At 43.2% G+C, this 20,780-nt stretch overlaps 1 protein-coding gene across 3 annotated transcripts in view; it reads right to left on the minus strand.

The window, feature by feature from the left end:
- The window catches only part of PRIM2 (DNA primase subunit 2), a 128,474-nt gene extending 122,215 nt beyond the window's left edge, over positions 1-6,259 (minus strand). For all 3 annotated transcript variants that reach the window (XM_075410636.1, XM_075410645.1, XM_075410654.1), the window contains exons 1-3: positions 5,945-6,259; positions 5,175-5,278; positions 4,788-4,867 (exon numbers count right to left, since the gene is read on the minus strand). In XM_075410636.1, coding sequence (XP_075266751.1) covers positions 4,788-4,867; positions 5,175-5,278; positions 5,945-6,101 — 341 coding nt within the window. In that variant the 5' untranslated portion in view covers positions 6,102-6,259. The remainder of the gene's footprint in view (positions 1-4,787; positions 4,868-5,174; positions 5,279-5,944) is intronic.
- Positions 6,260-20,780: the final 14,521 nt, after the last annotated feature.

A 20,780-nucleotide genomic window follows, 5' to 3' on the forward strand; every position in this document is an offset into this window, starting at 1 on the left:
ATCTGGAGCCTAAACCTAGTAGCTCACATTCCACAATTAAATATGAAGTTCAGTTACCAACAACTTAATGTCAACTTGTCAAAAGCCTAGGCATGAGCCAGAGCTCTATTTTCCTAGGCAACCAACAGCAGAAGATTCCTCAGAGTCTAAGTTTCAAAAGGTAGACAGCAAGGGGAACATGGGTACAGACAGCACACAAAAGTAAATGCTAGTCAATGTAAGAGGCAGCAACTCCAGCACAGAAGTCTAACTTGTCATATGTAAAAAAATGTCAGGAAGTAGAGAAAACGCCTTGCTAAGTTTGATAAAGAACTTACGTCTTTGTTATGTGACACAGACACAAAAAACCCCCACAAAAAGTTTTCTGAATAGAAGAGAATGTTTCTCTGTCAAAGCAGAGGCAGGATTTATTTCTTCCATCTTAAGTAAGTAAAGTGAAAATTATGCTCCTGTGACTTTCAAGATTCTCCACAGCTAATCTGATAAAGCGAAAAGAGATGCCAAAGACAGAAGCAGAAATGCATGGTCACGGGCAACACACAAGTAAAATTCTCTTCAGAGCTGTGTTTGCCACGAAAGTGAATAAAACAAGATTATTCTATTTCCAGATCTTGACAGATATGTGACATTACAAGAGGCGTGAAAGCAGGCTATGGATGAGACTGTTCACTCCAGACTGTACATACCATATCTTAGCAACATTATATGGGAATAAGCTTTAAAGTCTTGCATTTCAGAAGACAGAAGTAGAACAGTCAAGAGATGATGACTACCTTACAAATTTAACTGACAAGAATAGTCAGGGAGGTGGCCACTTCAGGCCATGTAAAAAACAAAACAAAACAGTCTAATTTACAGGTGAGGACTGACACAAACCAGAAAAAGAGCTGACGTAAACTCGTACCCCTGGGTGGCACTGTTGGCCAACTAGAAACCCAAAAGGGCGGTGTCGCAGAAAAACGAGCCTGTAAACACAACTGCCTGGCAGGCCCCAGGGAACCGAATTCAAGCTAGTTCCCAGTTACGTCTGTTTAAGTGTGCTTTTTCAAACACTCCCACCTTAATAGCTTTCATCAGGTAACCTAATGATTCGTGCCAAGCTTATTTTTCCTGACTTAGTAAGATAAAAACTTAGAGAAGAGTATATTCTGTTTGCCTCCCCATTTTATCTTTTGGTGAACATGCCACTGTTAGAGCATAGAAATATCTCATCCCTGAAATAGCTGCTTTTCAAAAGAGAATGTAGAATGCTGGGTACAGCGTCACCTCACAGTGCTTAAGATGCTATTTTCCATTTTACGAGTAATCACACAGAATCACAGAATGATAGGAGTTGGAAGGGACCTCTGTAGGTCATCCAGTCCAACCCCCCTGCCAAAGCAGGGTCACCTACAGCAGGCTGCACAGGACCTCGTCCAGGAGGGTCTTGAATATCTCCAGAGAAGGAGACTCCACAACCTCCCTGGGCAGCCTGTTCCAGTGCTCCGTCACCCTCAGAGGGAAGAAGTTCTTCCTCATGTTCAGATGGAACTTCCTGTGCCTCAGTTTGTGCCCATTGCCCCTTGGCCTGTCACTGGGCACCACTGAAAAGAGTTTGGCCCCATCCTCCTGACACCCACCCTTCAGATATTTGTAGGCATTTATAAGGTCCCCTTCTCAGCCTTCTCTCCTTCAGGCTGAAGAAGCCCAGCTCCCTCAGTCTTTCCTCATAGGAGAGATGCTCCAGTCCCCTCACCATCCTTGTAGCCCTCCGCTGGACTCTCTCCAGTAGCTCCTTATCTTTCTGAAACTCGGGAGCCAAGAACCGGACACAGTACTCCAGATGAGGCCTCACTAAGGCAGAGTAGAGGGGAAGGAGAACCTCCCTCGACCTGCTGGCCACACTCCTCTTGATGCACCCCAGGATCCCATTTGCCTTCTTGGCAGCCAGGGCACACTGCTGGCTCATGGTCAACTTCTCATCCACCAGCACTCCCAGGTCCCTCTCTGCAGAGCTGCTCTCCAGCAGCTCCGCCCCAAGCCTGTACTGGTGCATGGGGTTGTTCCTCCCCAGGTGCAGGACCCTGCACTTGCCCTTGTTGAATTTCATCAGGTTCCTCTTTGCCCAACTTTGGAGCCTGTCCAGGTCTCGCTGAATGGCAGCACAGCCTTCTGGTGTATCCACCACTCCTCCCAGTTTTCCAAGGAAAAAAAAAAAAGCTACTTTAAGTGAAAATTGACTGTCAAGCAGCTTTACTGAAACACTGCATCAAACCATCCATATATAAACTGGAACACAAAAATACATTTGCAAGTAGTTTAAAATGAGTACCCTGGAATCCTGTCCAAGGCCCTTCCTCCCTAGGAAGGGGTCCTTCCCCCTAGACTGCAAAGCCAGGCTCCTTCCTACGGATTCTGTGGCCCAAAACAGCTTGTATTCATTCCTGCACAGAGGCTGCCCACCTCTGCCCTGCCTATAGCCTAATTCTTAAGATACTTCCACAAAACACAGGCTTTGAAACATGTCTCCCATTTGTTTCCTAAGCAAGCACTGCAGTCAAAGAAGCTCTCATACACAAGGATCTTTTAAAAGACGACAGCTTGCAGAGAAAAAGCAAGCAGTCCAATTATCCGCACATATCATTAACCCCAGGAGATTCCAGAGCCATTACAGAGGTTCAGGGCAGGGTGGGGAAGATATCACATCAGCGAGAAAGGCAGATGTTTAGCTGCCCAAGTCCCTGCTTGGTTATTTCCAACTGAGGCAGCCTTTCAGCCACCATGCTGGCTGCAGTCATTCACATATGCCTTCCCCTCTTCTCAGCACAGTGGACAAAGCTCAGTGAATTCCACTCCTGAATCAAACACCCAGCCTTCAGGCTTTTGCTATGTGGCTTGTATTGCCTTCTGTGAATCTGACCCAAACTCAGTTTTCCTAAAGCCACAGACCAACCAACAAAGGATGCCTCTTGAATTCCAGATCAGATCCTCACCACCAGATAATTCACTTTCCAGAACAGCAGAACTTTCTTCGAATGCATCACTACCACCACCACCCTCAAATCATTTCATCTCCCACAGCAAAGCAATGGTCCCAGCTAAATAACTAAATGCTTAAAGTTTTACGAGAGGGTAACGGAAACCAAAATGCCTACTCAAAATGCCACTAAGTGCACAATAAGAAACATGAAGTTTTCAGGGGCTTTTTAGTCCCAGGCTACTTAAAGATGGTACCTTTGGGGCGGGGGGAGTTGGTAGAAACTTACGAGATAGGTAAAGCAAGATAATTTCCTGTAAAAATCATTAGGACCAGTATGACTAAGGGAGTTTATATAAATACACACAAACACAAGCACTAGAAAGTAACCAATATTACACTTGTTATTCATAATCACAAATAATACATGCAGAATAGAGATGGGTAGTAGGAATTTCAGTTGTAATTCTGTTCTTCAAATTGCTCCCTTCTTTTGGGATTTTAAACTACACTGCCAAAGTCACTGCAGTGAAGGCTGCTATTGGCCTTCACATCCACGACCTGTTCCTCACGGTACATGCAGCATAGATCTAGCTGGTTCATCGATCACGTACATCAAGAAATGGCCTTCAGCACAGCCCAAATGTCTTTTGAAAGGGCAACATGATGGGACTTGAATAATCCAGAAGATTTCAGGGTGGTTAACGTCACCCAGGGCCTGTCATGGTGAGGTTTCCTCTATCTGGAGGCTTTTGAGGCCTCTGCTGCCTCCTGTTCTGGTCAGATGGTCTATAGCAGGCTCCTACCATGTTGTTAGACACCTTGGTCTCTTCTCCAACACTTGCCCCAAAACTCTCAACTGCCTCATGACCCATTCCAAGCAAAAGCCCGATCCATTCCAGCTCCGTATCTCGGCTTGGAGCACAATCCCTCCTACTCACCTTCCCGGTCTCTTTTTGCTTATGAATCTGTATCCACCCATAGCAGCACTTCAGTCATGTCAGCTATCACAGTATCATAATATGTATTCTACCACACTCATCTAAATTAAACTATATTACAACTTAAACAGCAATTGAATTAACAATTCAAAACTGTACACACTTCATACTTGCTAGCTTTAATTCTCAAACAGGACTGCAATGGCAAGGAGATAGGAGTTCACACTGATGCATAATAAAGCTGCCAACAGATAAAAAGCACCGTCAACCTCTGTAACTCCATCCAAAAACTACAGCTGAAGCAAAAGGAATGCACTTGATAAGACCAACTTTGTGCCTGGGATTTCACACAACAAAAAAATCGCAGTGCAACCATCCCTGGTAATGAATTGGAAGAAAAACAGAGTCAGTAGAGGAAACCTTGAACTCACATGATATTTTTAGTTTGCCAGGAACAAGGCTCTCTTTAGACAATAATATGAAGGCTATTTACATAGCCAGGTCTTTGGTTAGTAATCAACAGTTTAAGCATATGCAGCAGTTAATTTAAATTATCAATCACTGCAAATGCCCGACAAACAATATTGGTGTGCTTTAATCTCAAAATACATGTCAAAAGGAAGAGACTCCAATAAACGTTCTGTGCGTAAAACCCAAAAGTTTACACTTCTTTTTTTATTATTACAAAATCTGGATATGAATTTTAATCTCAGGTACCCCTTCTCATCAGAGTTGAAATCAAGTTCCTAGCAAAGAAAACCTCTGTTTGAGCCTAACTCTCTATTTAGCAGCCACGCAACTCCAAAATATCTGTAATGTCTATAATAAAGCAATGTAATATCTATATACATTTAAAATTAAGAGTACAGCATAATCCAAGAAGCACTTACGACTGACAGTAAGCAAGGCGTAGTATGAAATGGGAGATATGGTCTTTTCTTCTTGCCTCATAATCATCCTCAGCCAAAGCCTACGGAACATATAGTTATTATTTCAGAGAAATAATCTCTCCCAGATTAGAAATTCACAATTTATTTATCATTGCTGTTAAAGATGAGCATTAATACACTGTTGAAGACAACAGATGCAAGACTATCAAAGAAGGGGGATGTCCTAAAGAAAGAAATCTATACTCAAAGAAAAACCACATCTCCAACAAAATGACAGAATTTAAGTTTTAGGAGTAGTATTTCATCACCCGTACTTTTATTCAGAATTCCTGAATGATGCAAAGAAAATAAAGTGCAAGAGAGTCCCTTTTTATCATTTTTACTTACTCTGTAGGGAAACTTAAGTTTCCGGAGCTCAGCCTCCAGCTTAGTTTTGTACGAATCACTATTTCTTACATAGCTCACACCAAGGTTTTCAACTACTTTGAGCACTGGGGGAGGAAAACAAAAGGAAATAGTCCATGTTAGAGACAATCTATTGAAAGGAAATCTAACTGTATCACGTCTTGGGAAATGCACAAACTGGAGTTAGGCCGCGGGAATTGCTTTTAGCAGTACGGGGAGCACAGGGGTAAGCAACACGGAGGATGAGGTGTGGCCCACAAGTCCCAAGCAGCTCACCCAACGCTGGGACCCACCTGCCAAGGAGAGGGAGCCGGCCAGCTCCGACGGCGCAGCCCCTCAATGCCCGCTTCCACCGCCGAGACGGAAACCTCGGATCCAGCGCTTTTCAGGAGCTGGGGGGAACCCTCGCTCCCCGCCACAACGACCCAAATCGCCACACCGAGAGGCACCAGATGGGTCCCAGCCCCCAGAAAGCGAAGCCTGCTGGTGAAACCCACCAGTGCCAACCAGAACCGCACCATCCCAGCCGCCACGCGCCCGACGCTGGCTGTGGCACCAGCCACGGCTCCCCGACACACCTCGAGCAACACCCGTACCTTCCAAGGGGGGGTCATTCCAGCACGAGCAGGCAGCCAGTTCACGTTAATGACAGGGAAAGGGGGACGTAAGCCCGCCAAAAATACAAACACACGGCCACGGCGGGAACAGTCACAAGCTTGGGGGGAAGGGGCATGGCCGGGGACGCTACTCACGCCTCAGGCGGTCGACAGCAAGGCTCTCGAACTCCACCAGCGAGATGCTCTCCGTGGGGGGCTCCAGGTAGAACTGCAGGCTGTGAGGGTACAGCTCCCGCCGGTCCCCCGCCAGCCGCCCCTGCTTCAGCCTCGCTCGGCCGCTGGAGAACTCCATCTGCCCCCCGCCGGCGGGCGCTCAGCGCCGGGAGGAAGGAGGGGGAAGGCCGCCGGAGGGGACAGGGCCCACGCGCCACCGAGCCGGCCTCTCCCGGAGAGACCGACCCGACCCCGGCTCCCCGCCCGCCGCGGTAACGCGGAAGCCCCCACCTCCTACCGCTTCTACCACGGCTTCCCGCGCACGGCCAGCCCCGCCCACTTCCGCCACGCTTATCCCCGCCCACCTCGGGCCACGCCTCCCTCGCGCGCGGCAATTGGCTGGCCACAGCGAAGCGGGCGGGGCGCAGGGAAAGGTGCCCAAAGCCAAGATGGCGGCGCCGGCTACATGCGGGCGGGTAGCGGCGGGCTCTCCGAGCCCCGGAGGGCGCTTTGTGGTGCCTGGCCTGCCGCACCCAGACGCCTCCACTGATGGAATGGCTCTGTCTGTCTGGGTTTTTCTGGCAGCGCGCGATACGCCGCAGCTAATTTTCCGTCAGTTCTTCATTTTCCTGATGGAAGAGCAGGCCGCGGCCGGCGCCGGGGGTCCCGGAGGGCCTGGCCGCACAGTCCCGCATGCCCGAGGGGCCTACCCGAGGTGTACCCCCCTCGAGGTGGGCGCGACGGCTGGTTTTCCTCAGCTGCCTACCCTTGTCCCCTGGTTGCATGAGTGGCAGCAGCGTCGTCGGAGTCCTGTGCAACTCCTGCGCCCGGAGGCGAGGATCACGCTGCCGCTAAGTTTCACAACGCTGTTAAGCTGCATTGAAACGTTCAGCACAGTACGCAAACACTGAGGAACTTCCTTTTAATTCCATGATGCCATAAACTCTGCACCACTCTACAGCTGTACAATTTTTTCGTCTTTCCAAGGTAACTGCGGGATTCGCCATTTTTGCCACTGGGTTGACCATTTTGCTGCAGCTGAGGTTGTGTTCTGCTCTGTGTCCCTGCCTCAAAATGCCACTTACTTGCTAATTTTCCCCAACCAGAAAAGCTGGTTAATGATCTTGCAACAAATTCAGAGTGCAAAGGGATCAAAAATCAGAAGTGACACGCTGTTTATGCCCACAAAGTGAGGAAAATCAGTAGCTTGGGCTGGCAAGTTCTTAAGAACAATGAAGCGATCATGGACCAGGACACACTAGTCTCACGTTCATGGGTAACACCTAAAACACTGCCGAGTAATCTGATGGCAGCTCTAACAAACACTGCACTGGAAGCCAGCCTGAAACTGCAGCCTGCCTCTGTGCTAGCAGATTAAACACGGTACCAAGTTCAACTGATGTGGGATAACCCACTCCAGTTACCCTTCAAAATAAGGTGGCCACATCCAAACTGCCTACAGAGAATACTCCTATGCTCCTGCCAATTCTCAAACTGTGAAGGGTGCTCTTCAGTTTGGGCCAAACCTCTGCCAAGGGTCCATTTGAACAGTTTAACAGGATCATAGAGTCATAGAATGGTAAGGGTTGGAAAGGACCTTAAAGATCATCTGGTTCCAACCCCCCTGCCATGAGCAGCTTAACTCTCCAGGGCTGCTCTGTAGTTTTCCAGGAAAAAACACGCTATCAGTATCTTTTTATATATTTACATTTTTATAATATATTTAACCCAAAGCAACTTTATATCTTCATATATGCATAAAGCAACTTTAACCCAAAGCAACTTTTTTCGAATAGCCAGTGCTCATCCCTGCACAGTTTCTTCCCCTCTCCTCCTGGCTGCTGCACGGGTTGCTACCTAGCAGTTGCAAGAAGGCAGAGCTTGTGCCTTTGGCCAGTGTGTTAATGCCCAAGAGATCTTAGCGAGACTGGCAGCACACTGTCCGGGGCAGGTCAAGGAGTAAGATCAGAGTTCACACATTTGCTTTGAGTGCTGTACCCGGCCTGGACCAGAGGGGGAGGAGTGTGACGATGCTGAGGAGCAGTCTGCAGAAACCAACAATGCTTTTCATTTTAATTTAATTTCAGATAATGTTTTAGGGTTTGGCACATAAGCAGTACCGCACTTTTCAAAACCATGGTATGCAGTTTTCTGTCTGTTGCCATTTCTTCTACTGCATGTATCAGCATGTCCTGCTGATTTTTAACTGGTCAGCAGTTATGTCTACATCTGCCATTTTCCTTTCTTTTTTGTTTTACTGCTAGTTTTTTTCCTCTGATGCTGAATACTGATCCTCAAATTGTCCATAATTAGGTGAAGACCTACCCTGTTTATTTTTTTTTAATTTCAGTTAACGATTTACACTAACATTGCAAAACCTCATAGGATTACTTCAGCAGAAATTAAGAAGGAAAATTAACATCTATATTAGTAGATTAAAATAAATCTTAGAATGCAAAACCTTAAAGGTAGTTTGTCAGTCCTTTCACACAAAAATAATTTTCTTGGGAAAAGAAGACAGACAAAGCAGTGAAAAGTTAATCACCTTGGGGGATAAATCCTCAGATTTCGTAACCCAAACTTTCTTACTGATGCATTTATTGAAAACTATAGATGGTAATATTTCTCACAACAGCATTTTTGGTTACTTTTTTCTATGTATATTTTCATCACTTCCACGGTGACATTACCAGTAGGGACTGATTTTTTAAGTATTTTTCTAAGGGAATCGTTGATGTTGCAACAACCCACCTCACAAATGTTTTACAACAACATCCATATGGTCAGCTGTCAAATTGTCCCCATCATCCCATCTAAACACAGTCAAATTCAGCATACCCCAAACTGTTCTGCTACTTAATTAACAAAACCCCAAATCCTTAGTTGCATTATATATATATCATTGCACAGTTTCTACTCCCATTTTTGTTACACTAACTAGCACAGTGCCTGATGCTAATCTGTCAGAGCCCCGTTGAATCTCTATGGATGGCAGGGATTAGCACAAAATGTCCCTTCTCTGCTTTCAGCCCCTTTTCAGCTCTTATTGTTAATTTACCCACAATCTTATTTACTGCGTGTACCATCAGCCTGATTGAATTCTCATGTAATTCAGTCTTTACATACACTGTCTTCATAACTTGATTTCTTGATGTTGTCACCTCTTCAGTTACTCTTCTTGAATATTTTTTTTATATTTTGTTTATCCAAAATATTTATTTATAGATATTTCCATTATTTAACTCAATTTCTTTACTGATCCGACTTTTTTCAGAAGCCTTGACAGGTTTACACTCATCTTGTAGTGTATTTGTGTCATTGCTAGTCCAAATTCTCTTTGCATGTCTGTTTTGCAGTTCTCTGCTCCATGCTTTTTATTACTTCTTTAAATGTTTGCCATCCAAGTTACACCAAGATTTTTTTTTCTGACCATTATGCACAGATATCTCTGTACTTACTATAAATAGCAGGGTAAATGTTCTGAGCTGGCCTTTAAATTCCTGCAGGCTCCGAAGTGAGTAGAGTGTGAATCATGCAGTGAAGAGAGGTTCAGGGGGCTATTTCAGTCGGAATATGCTCTCAGTCTCTCAGTGCTAATTTATTTAAGTGGGGGGTGATGATGGTCACTTCCCTTGTTACACTCTAAGTCTCTGGCTCCACTCATACAGGGCTTTTGGATCCTGGGTTTATTCTCCAAGTCCCCTGTCCAAGACTATAGTACACAGGCAGAGGAAATGTAGGTACATCTTCACAATCTTCTTAAATTTATCCTGACGGGTAGGTCTGTCACCCACCTCTGTGTCTCACTGCATGCATCTTCTTCAGCATGTTTAGGCTGCCTTAACGAATATGCTCACTGCATCCTTATTCTGTTATACATCATATTTTCCATCCCTTAGCATCATTTTTCAGGCTATGTATCAAGGAAGGATCTGCCCTGTCCCTGTGCTGGACTTCTCCAAAAGGATGCCACTCTTCTACTCTGTTACAAGATGTTCCATGTTCTTTGAATAATTTTGCCTGCCATGGAGCAGGGGGTGGGGGTGACCTGTTTTGTTTTTTCTTTTGTTAATCTTCCCCTGATGTTAGAGAGAGGGGTTGAAGCATCAAACATAAAAAGTGCTTGCAAATTTGAGAAATTAGAGCCTGGGTAAAGGAAAGACAGAGACATTCAAATTTCTACCATGGGAAAGAAAAGCAGAACTCAGCCTGTTTTATGTGTGGAGCAGCAGCAACCAGCCAGTTAACACAAACATCCTGGCCGAGCAGCGTAAATATAGCTTGAACCCAGCCGCTGCTCCGTCGTCTCCAAACAAACAGACAGAGGAAGGTTTGAACTATCGAGCATCAGGACTAAGAAAGTGGAATTCATTTGTCAACTTCATATATTCTGCTGCACAGGGATCTCCTTCTTCTTTTTCCTAGTATCTCTATCTTTACTGTATTTAAATTGTGAGCTTCTGAAACACGCAAAGAAGTTTTTCGGTCTGGATGTTTTCTTTTCTTGGAAATGATTACCACTAAACTAATTTACAAGAAGAAAATGCTTTTGTTACATATGACATTTGAGATTTGCTGCATTTCTAATACTCTCTTGAGATTAATAAAATTTCTACCTGTATAGCAGTAAAGAATAGGACCCTTTCTTATCAAGTAATCTGTAGTTAATTGGAAGATTTCTTTAAGCCCAAAAATATTTCTATCCAACATAAAAACTAAACATAGCTATGTATCTAGGATTTTTATCTTTTTTTAGTCATATGAGGAATTTATTGTCAGGATTCAGAATAATGCAAAAAGAGTTTAAAATTTTTTTTACAAGAAGAATCTCTTTTTGTCTGAAAATTTTAAGATATTATTCTGTCTCCGTTAAAAGAAACCCACTGCAGTTTAAGGATTTTCTTCAGCCTTTTTGATGTTTACTTAGGTCTATTGAATAATACAGACTTGGACAGGCAGATTTCCCACTTTAAGCCTATGACTTGATCCTGAAAAAATGTCGTGTTCTGTACTGACACACACTGAGTTCTCAAATACCCAATCGCTGTGTAAAAGTCTGCAAAATTCCGAACTAACCGTAAGTGGCCAGCCGCCTTCCAATTGCTAATACATCTCTGTGTTAGACTTACTCAGAGCACTACCACCATTACAAGTGAAAACCCTCAAAATAAACACCGGGGTGGGATCCAGTCTGCCTAATCTAGCCACTAAACCTGCACCTACCTTTTAAGCTCTTCTTTTAAAGGAAAGAGTTTCCCATGGAATACTTGGAAAGAGGTAGGTATCCTGCTGGCGTCTGAAAGGAAATCCAGCCTAAGTTTAGGTGCCGGGGTAGCTGATTTATTTTGCATTTGTTTACCTCGATTGGGGTTTCTTTTTTCTGAGTTTGGGTTTTGTGGTCTTTTTCAAGTCTAAGTGATGCACAGAGTGGAAACTGAAGTATTTTTGCAGGTTAGGGGAAAAGAGTCTCCCTTGTCTTTCCTGTTCCCCGTTACGAATTGATACCAGCATAAGGAGTTGGAGGTAACTCCTACATTCCTTATGCAAGAAAATTCCAAATTAGTTGGAAGCTACCTGAGCAAAACATATGAGATGAAGATGATTAACATACTAGCTAATTCTTGAGCCACCTTCCGGCAAGAAACTAAATATATTACTTGGTCTTGGTTCTTAGTGTTTTGTCTTTATATTGCTTTTTTCTTCTTCTAGCACTTCCTTTGTCTGAGGCTTTGTGGGAAGTTGAGCTAAAGAAGAAACACTGACTAGTTTACCAAAATGTAATGGTGAAAAGTTCAAATAAAGGCTCCTCTCCCCATTAAGTCTTGTCTAAAACTGCATTGGTTTCACTGGAAGCAGAATGCAGTCTCAGAATGTAAAACCCCAACCCCGTCCTCCAGCATTGTGGACACCAGTTCTTACCATAATTCTCCTTAAAATTCAGGGCTTGCTGATAAAACTGATGATTTATTTTCAGACTACAGAGCTAGAATAACAATTGGCACCAGTATCTTGGCAATCTTTCTTCAGATCACCTACGTGAATATGTAGAAATCTGGTACACACATTATTGTTTTGAAAACTACATGGTACCTTTGCATAATAAGTTTTAGACGCTGAGACTCATCCTAGTAACTTTTAAATCACCATTAAAATTTCCTACACTATAGCCACACTAAGTAGAAGAGATTACTATGTTTATACTTCCAGTTAGGAAACCAAGTTTATCAGTTGCACAGCTATTAACAATGTATTGCTTTCAAAACCACATGGTTATTAGATATATTGAAGACCTAATATTTTTATAACAAATCTGGTAACAGTTAAATGGCAAGGGTGGATCACAATGAATCTAAATTAATCCATCTGGTACCTTACTGTCGTATTTTAGGTGGTACTGACGCATTGCAAAAAAAGCCGCAGCATTTTTTTTCTAGCATATAGTGTCCCAAATGCTTTCAAAAGTGACTGTGCTCTCTTTATACATATTAGTTTTTATGGACCCATTACTTATGTGGATTTTTGCATGGTATTACATACTTCAGTGCCTGCAGTTTTGCCTTCTCAATAAACTGTATGCAGTTAAATATTAGTATAAATGATATGTAACTATATATTGAGTGTTGAGTACATATGGAGGTGTTGAGTGCCTCGCCAATTTATGATGACTGTGATGATGTCCGTGATAACTTGATACTCCATGCTAGTGGGAGAAAGTTCTTCCGAGATCTTCTAGACCAGGCTTTAGGCAAAAGTAGACTTTGAAAGTAGAACAAAGCAAAGATTGGTCAGGCAGGTACAGCAGTTACAGTGGCAGCCATCGCAGGTAAAAATCAGTGTTTCTCTTTGCTCTTTGTTCTTGCTGTTCTCTGACAGCCTGCATACTCTCCCAATTTCCCCCTCTCTCCATTGCATGGTACAGAGTACGCACACTGTTGCGTTAATTTGGCAGAAAATAAACCCCCTTGTGTTCTAACTCTCTTCACCGGAGTGAGAGGCTAGGTGCAGCTAGGTTTAAATTCTGAGTGATGTCCAATTTGCCACTACCAGTCCAGTCGCATTCAATACGTATATTAAACTACCACGATTCTGGATACACTAATAGCAGTCTGCACTTTCAGTCCAGTCGCACTCATGAACTAGCACGGCCGCATTTGGTCGCGTTCAGTGAGAAACTGTGACAACTGGCTACTGAAACAGTGCAGTTTTATTTGTGCAACAGGTATATAGGGTTTTTGAATTGCCGGTGATAGTGACAGTCTGCAAGAAAGCACGTGCAAATATAAAACATGTGAAAAGGTTGTAAATAATACAGCCTGGCTATAAACATTAGGGAGTAACTATTCCCTAGAAAAGCGCTTAGTTTAAGTCTCACCCAAGACGTCCCAAGGGGGGGAGAAGCAAGGCTCAGCCCGTCGGCCGATCCCGGCTGTCGGAGGTAGTCTGAGGTGGAGTTTCCCTTGACTTGCTCACGGTGTTATCTTCTTTTTCTCCGAAGATCAATGGTGTTATCTTCTTCTCCGAAAATCCCCATTTCCCTGGCTATTTTTATATCCTTTCTACCTTTAAGGTGGAGTTTGAGTGACTCTAGTCATACATACTTTTTTATCATTACTGGTGTAAAATTTTCTTGCTTCACGTTTAAAGGTATAGTTTACAAAAAATCGAGAGCGCAGACTCGAAGAGGGGTGGTCGCATCTCGGAGGCGGGTAGCCTTCGGAATGGAGGTGTGTTTTGGTATTAAAATGATATTAAAACGAGCAAAGTTCACGAGAGGGTAGCACTTTGGCAAGGTTTCGAAAACCTGTTGGCTCAGGGGGCCAGATGAGCTGCTTATCAGTTCTAGAGGACCATCTCTTCCCGCTTTATCATCACGGAGCAGGGCCACGGAGTCTCCACTCCGTTCCGTCCTCTATGGTACATTGCAGGGAGTTGCTGTGTTAGTGGATTCCTCACACGCCTGCTGCAGCTGTGTCCCATACTCAGAGTTCCTTTAGATTTCATGCTTTTCCTCAATGGGTAAACACTGCTACATTTTTCATATAAACCTTAATTTTCAGATGTAAAACCTTAATTTTACTAATAATTCCACACACACTCATCCACCTTCACCTGACAAGCAAAGCTACCAAGCAATGGGCACCTATAGGCAGATTCTAGAGGTCAGGGAAATAAATCAGAATGAGCATAGTTTAGCTGCAGCAAAATGGTCAGCTGCACATCAAAAATACTGAATTTTCCACTTCAGACACCCAGCCAAGTCTTGTTTTACAATAACAGAAAATTCACATGTGTTAGAGCTGCTGTAGTTTACAATCACCTACTATTTCAGACATTTTTTCAACAATTCTGAAGACTGGAAGTCTCAAGGCAACACAGGACATTTTTTTCTACAAAGTCCACAGCTGAGGGGTCACATAGCACAAAGAGATCTCAGAGTGGTTTAGTTTGTGTGCTTTAGTTTGAATTGTTTGTTGTATTCCAACAAATTTGTTTGATATTAATTTTATAAAAAAGTTTCTGTCTTTGTTCCCTGTTCTGGCTTTCTATTGAATGCAAAGTCTTTCTCCTACTCTTGAGGACAAAAACACTTCCATGGCCAAAGGACTACCTAAGGTCAATAATTCTGTTCCTCAGGAATAAAGCATCTTTCTAACAAGGTAAAAGATGACAGAGGCTTGGGGAGGCAGCTTTCCATGCTTTTACTTCAAGTGCAAGAATTTCTTTGCCCTCCTTTCCCTATCATAAATACAAATGCTTTTTAAATGAAACAATAGCACTCACCAACAAAGCACTAGATTTCACATACAGTTCTCCCTCTTACAAGAGTATGACAGAAAGAACTAACCATGTGGAAGAAATTCCTAATACCCCTAGAAGTTGTTCACACAGTAAAGAGATGAGGCTAGTACAAGAAACTACATAGAACAAAACCCCGTATGGTATACAAATAGATATATTTGTTAGTTGAAAAAATGAAATATACCAGAAGAGTAATAAAAGAAAAACTATATTTCGTTTTGATTAAAAAGTCCAATTAGTTGAAGATTTAATGGAGCGAGAAGGACAATGAGAAAATCAGGTAATTGGATATATGCTCTTCTGTGACAGTAACTGATGCTTAGGGTTTAAAAGTCCACTGTGTCATCTCTCAGGGACCTCTTGTGCAGAGGTGAACAGAGAATTGCCTACATCAAAATGCAGTGTTACGGCAGTGACAGAGCTGCCAGTAGCGCTTTGGTGGCAAGTTGTGGGCAGGCAGCACAGCCTCCATGTTACACCTCCTCATCCAACGCCGACTGATCTCATTGCCTTGCAGGAGGGCACAGGTGATACTCTCAGGGAACAAAGCCAAGAGTGTTAATTTATTTACAGGCCTGGGAACATCTCGTTTGTGCTTTGTATGCCCGCCACAGCCTGCAAATTCCACACAGGGCACTGAGAAAGCCAAAGCTGTAGGAGGGTTGCACAGAGCAGGCAGTGGCAAACAAGGAGGGAGAGTCCCAGATGTCCGCAGAAGTATGCTGGTTAGGCTGCCATCCCTACCTCCTCAGCCTCCTCATCTGCCACCCCAGCTCACTTACAACATCTCAGTCCACTCTCACAGTTTCTGGGCCCCAGGAACTTGTGATGTTCATTTTCCTCATCCCCACGGTATTTCCTTACCCCGGTCTGGCTCCTGCACAGGCAGCACTTGTGTTACTGCCTGCACAGATCCCCCACCTCCAAATATGTGGACACCCCTCACTTGTAGGTAGCAGTAATTCAGTAGTTGAAGTAATAGTACTAACCCCATCCCAACCAGCCCGGTGTCCTGGATAATGTCACCATAGCTGACTTCTTTCCGTCACTTGCAGCCCCATAGCAAGCCCTAATTCTTCCCACAATTCTTTTCACCAGCACCCGACTTACTAACCTGCTTATTCAGCATCTCCAGCCACTCTCTGCTCAGTAAGTCACAGCAGAAGCGATCCAGACTCTGTTCTTCATCAGATGTTTAACATCTTTATCAATGATCTGGATGAGGGAATTTAGCGCTCCCTCGGTAAGTCTGCAGATGACACCAAGTTGAGCGGGAGTGTGGATCTGCTCGAGGGTAGGAAGGCTCTGCAGAGGGATCTGGACAGTCTGAATCGATGGGCTGAGGCCAATTGTATGAGGTTCAACAAGGCCAAATGCCAGGTCCTGCACTTTGGTGACTGGAAAGCTGCTCGGCAGAAAAGGACCTTGGGGAGCTGGTTGACAGCTCTTTCTGTACTGAAAGAGTGCTCTGGCATTGGAACAGGCTGCCCAGGGAGGTGGTGGAGTCACCATCCCTGGAGGTGTTTAAAAAACATGTAGATGTGGCACTTCAGGACATGGTTTAGTAGGCATGGTGGTGTTGGGTTGATGGTTGGACTTGATGAGCTTAGATGTCTTTTCCAACCTATGATTCTATGATTCTATGATTCATTCTGGATCCGCCTCAGCCTTGCCATCCATGGAATTCAGACTGTTGGGGGAAAAGGAGCAGAGCTCCCACCTCCCAGCCCTCAAGAGTCTTCCTGGTGCAGGCTCCTGACACTGCTGAAATTCAAAGGAAACCATCCGACAAAGGGCTTTTCTGAAAATTCAGTGATGTGGTATATAAAAAGAAGAGGGAGGAGGTAATGACATTTTAGATAATTACAAATATATTTGCTTTTACAGATTATTGACTTTGGAGGCAAAAGACCAGCATGACTTCCAATTTCATTTACCCTTCTTCACAGTGTTTTACTTCTATGATTTTTATTGAGTGTTTTCCTCAGAGCGTGGTATAAAAATACCTGCGTTCACTTACAAGGTTCCTGTCTCCCTCACTAAGCTAAAGTTGGACTCATTAACTTTTTTTTTAAGGTTTCTATGACAGACTCTTCAAAGTTCAAGTGTAACAGCCTGAATATAGATGAGTTTTCAGTAGCAGACAAAGCAAATGTCAGAAACTCCTTCTCCCTGACATTTTTGAACTTCAAAAAGACTGAAAAAAATGCCTGGCTGAAATTTTGAAAAACCAACCAAATTTTTACATCAATTTGTTTTGCTCTTGGGACTGTCTACTAGCTGGTTTGTCAGCCACGTTTTTACTTTGGGCTATTATCTTTCCATGCTGCATAGAACTAGGAAGTCATTTGGCTAGAATCTTCGGATATCTGTAAAAACTTCTTAAAAAATGAGATAGGTCTGGAAATTCAACGGTGAAATTTCTAGATTGTTTTTGTGGTTGACAGATCATTTTCCATCAGTGACAACTATCTGTTTTAAATTGTGGTCTACTGATGATCCACAAGAACGTAGAACTTTTTAGCTATCTGAAACTTGCAGCAGGACGTTGCAAATGGTCCTTCAGATCAGTAATTATTTATTCACATATGCAGCAAGATAGGGGCTGGTAGAGACCACTGTTTATTTTCTCATATTTACCAAAACTTTGGGTTTTTTTCCTGTAGTTTGGCTGTAACATCTTACAAAGTCAAATTTTGTTGTCTTGTTACTTTTAACTAAGGGTAGCTTTTCTTAAGTATAAATTGCTTTCCTCTCCTGCTTGCAACAGAAATACAGCAGACTTACAGTGGGTGGCCTGGTAAACACAGATGCAGAATGTTTCCACTGTGATCTGTACAAAGAAGTTCTGAAGTTGTATGTTTCCCAGTTGTTTTTTTGCTTTCATTAGTGCTAGTTAGTTCCAAATTTCTTGCCTTATTTTCCTCCTTATGGGCGTGGACATAGATTTAGTTTTTATGTCTACATTGACATGACCTCAGCCTGACAGTATGTTATGGGAAGCTGAAAGATTTATTGGCAGAAGAGAGCCTGTTGGAAAAAAAGCTGGGTAGTGGTAACTGGAGAATGAGTCAGTGTCTGGAGTCCAGCTGTGCTTGCTGCACAAGGCTAACTACAGCTGAGTTACTCAGATTTCTTCAACTATCTGAAACGGGCTTTTTTTAAAAAAGGAATAGGATTTATGTATGCTGAATACATTTTTAGCTGAGAACATTTGTATAAAGGCAGCAAATTATTTTTCTTCCTTCTCATTGTTGTGAGTATTGCAGTGGGGTGTAGGAGCAGCCATGCTCTTGGAGAAGCAATTCATTATACACACACAAACCAGCGCATCTGCAAGATGTGGCATCAGCATCTCAAAATGCACCAATAATAGTTTGATATGCAGTAAGTTCTGTGAATAATATTGTAAAAACACCTACATCCTGACCCTGGGAGACAAAGCATTGCTATTTCTTATTGCACGCATTCACAGTGGCAGAAGTTTAAGAAGCACAGCATCAGCTCCTGGTCGGTATTATTTTAACCAACGACTTGAATTATGAGGCTTACTTCATCAACATCTCCGCAATTGTAGTTCTAACCTTTGAACAATAAAGAAAAAAGGCATTTAAATGTCTTCAGATAATATAGTCAAATTAAATACTGAACTTGAAGTTTTGTCAGTGATCTGATATCTAAAACAGTTTCAGTTCATTAAAGTGTGACATGGTTGCCCAGTTTCTCGTCTCAGTTTTTGGCTTCTTCATTGCAATTGTAATTGTAGATAAGTAGACCAAAAGCTCGGGAGAGCAAACCTGACAAGACTTTGTATCTTATATTTGTTACAGGCGTGAACTATTCTAGGCGCACTATTTCTGGAATTTTAGATCCACTTGAGAATTTAAATAAACTAAAAACAGAAGGGAAAAGATAACAAGCTGTGTTGTCCATTCCTCTCTGTCCCCACTGCTCCACATAGATGTTTCTAAACTATTCATTCCAGCCCTGTGTAGCTATATAGCTAGCAGTGCCTGCTGTGGTGTAGACAGCTGGATTTCTGAGTAGCTTTGTTTCGGCTGAGAATTGCGAGTGACCCACACAGCCTGTGGGAACAGGTCGTCGAGTAAAGAAGGTCTCCCTGGAGCGTCTGGGACCTGGCATAACTCCTGGCATCAGAAGTACAGCGCTTGTTCTATGATTAGGAGAACACATACAGTTTGGCTTTTTATGGATCATCGTCTTTTCTTTCCCCTAGCATGCCCACAACCCTCTGCTCCATTTCACACTCAATAACCTCACACTCCTACCCATTCTTGTTCCCTAGGTCCTTGGTTTCTTCCTCACTGCCAGAAGACAGTACATGTGCTGAGCATAGCCTGGACGCTGATTAGCTAAGTGGTGGCTCTCAGAAGTGACAGATGATTTCTGCAGTCTTGCCTCTGGTGAACACACTCATTTATCTAGGTCTCTTTCATCTACTCAGTTGCCAATTTTCAGACAACATGTTGAATGTTTGCCATCTTTGAGATGTTTATGTATCTATATTATTTGGTTTCTATCTATCTTATTTGAAATCTACTTTTACTAGGAGGAATCATTCACCACCATTACCAGCTGCCAACTCAGAGAATTCTTCTTCTGCAATTACATTAGCAACAGTCTGCAGTGTATTAGGTTGCAAAGGCAGTCAGCAGAGATCAGCTGTGTGGACAGTGTTTGCTCCTCAAATAGTGAGTCCATGTCTTCACCACAAAAGGTCACATGGAATGGGACAATGCTAGTAGGTGACATGGTGCCAATCTTGCAAACTTATAGCATGTTGTTTCTGATGAGGAAAAAAAAGCACTTTTGGTCACAATATTGCTTTCTCAGTTCTCTTGTATGTCTTCTAGAAGAAGGTATTTTATTGTAAGGTCCTTAAAAATGCTGACTGCTAGAATTCAGTTCTATGGAATATTCAGTATCTCACATTGTATCTCACACCATAGTTTCACGTTATGATAATAGCAGTGATGCTAGCATAGGCATTTTCTCTTATCCCTGTATGACGATGTGACATGCTGTGAAGCAGATCAGGGAACTGATTTGACTTCAGGAAAAAAAGAACTTAGTGTTTTTTGAACAGTAGTTCAGTTCATCACCCAATTTCCATGTTGAGCAAACTGTTGTTCCAGTGCAACTGAGTGAAAGGCACAGCACAGGGAGGAGGACAGCAGTACCTTGAGTATTTTCTTCAAATGTTAAGCTTCTACATACACTTACCTGTTTTCAAGGTATGTGGAGCTGCTATGAACAGACAAACACTTTTTGTCTCCTTGCTTCCCATGCTGGATCCCTGCCATGAAGTTGTAAGATGAAAGATGGAGCAACAGTGTAAGCTTGAAGTCTCAGGCTCCTTCTTCTGCAACTGAACCCTCCTGCCCCTTGCAATTTCAGTTCACAACAGAAGCATCAGCAACGTGAACCTCCATGCCTAGTCACAGTCCTTGCCCCAAAACACCACCTTCAAACAATACTCAATTCTAGTTACCAGGCTATACCCATTTGTCCTAGCTTCCAAACAGCTTATCCTCTTAATTACCTTGATGAGCCTATGCACTCCTATTTAGCAGTTTCATCCAATATATCCAGATGTCCCAGCTACTTCAGAGTACTGCAGAGGCTGTTGGTCTGAAAGCAGTGCTCAAGGAAACAGAAAAGTCCACTGGATTTTTAGTCCTTAGCAACACCTGTATGATAGATCTAAACCACACCTTCCTAATCACACTCAGCAATATCGTGTGAAGCTTGTCCTGGCCTGGAATTTTCCAGGGTTCACAGCAAGAGTCTACCCTGCTTTGCATGAAGGTATTTCCTTCACTACTGTTACACTGATCTGAAAATAATAAATAGTATCTCCTGTTTGTAGGAAGGCGAAGAGGAATAAAGAGGATCAAATGATACTTCTGAAACTCTTTGTTGAGAAACAAGGGAGTTCCCTGGATGAGAGCCACGGTTAACTCAATCCAGGCTTCTCATAGGCATCAATTTTTCATCA

Source organism: Opisthocomus hoazin, chromosome 2 (assembly GCF_030867145.1).
Source record: "Opisthocomus hoazin isolate bOpiHoa1 chromosome 2, bOpiHoa1.hap1, whole genome shotgun sequence".
NCBI lineage: Eukaryota > Metazoa > Chordata > Aves > Opisthocomiformes > Opisthocomidae > Opisthocomus > Opisthocomus hoazin.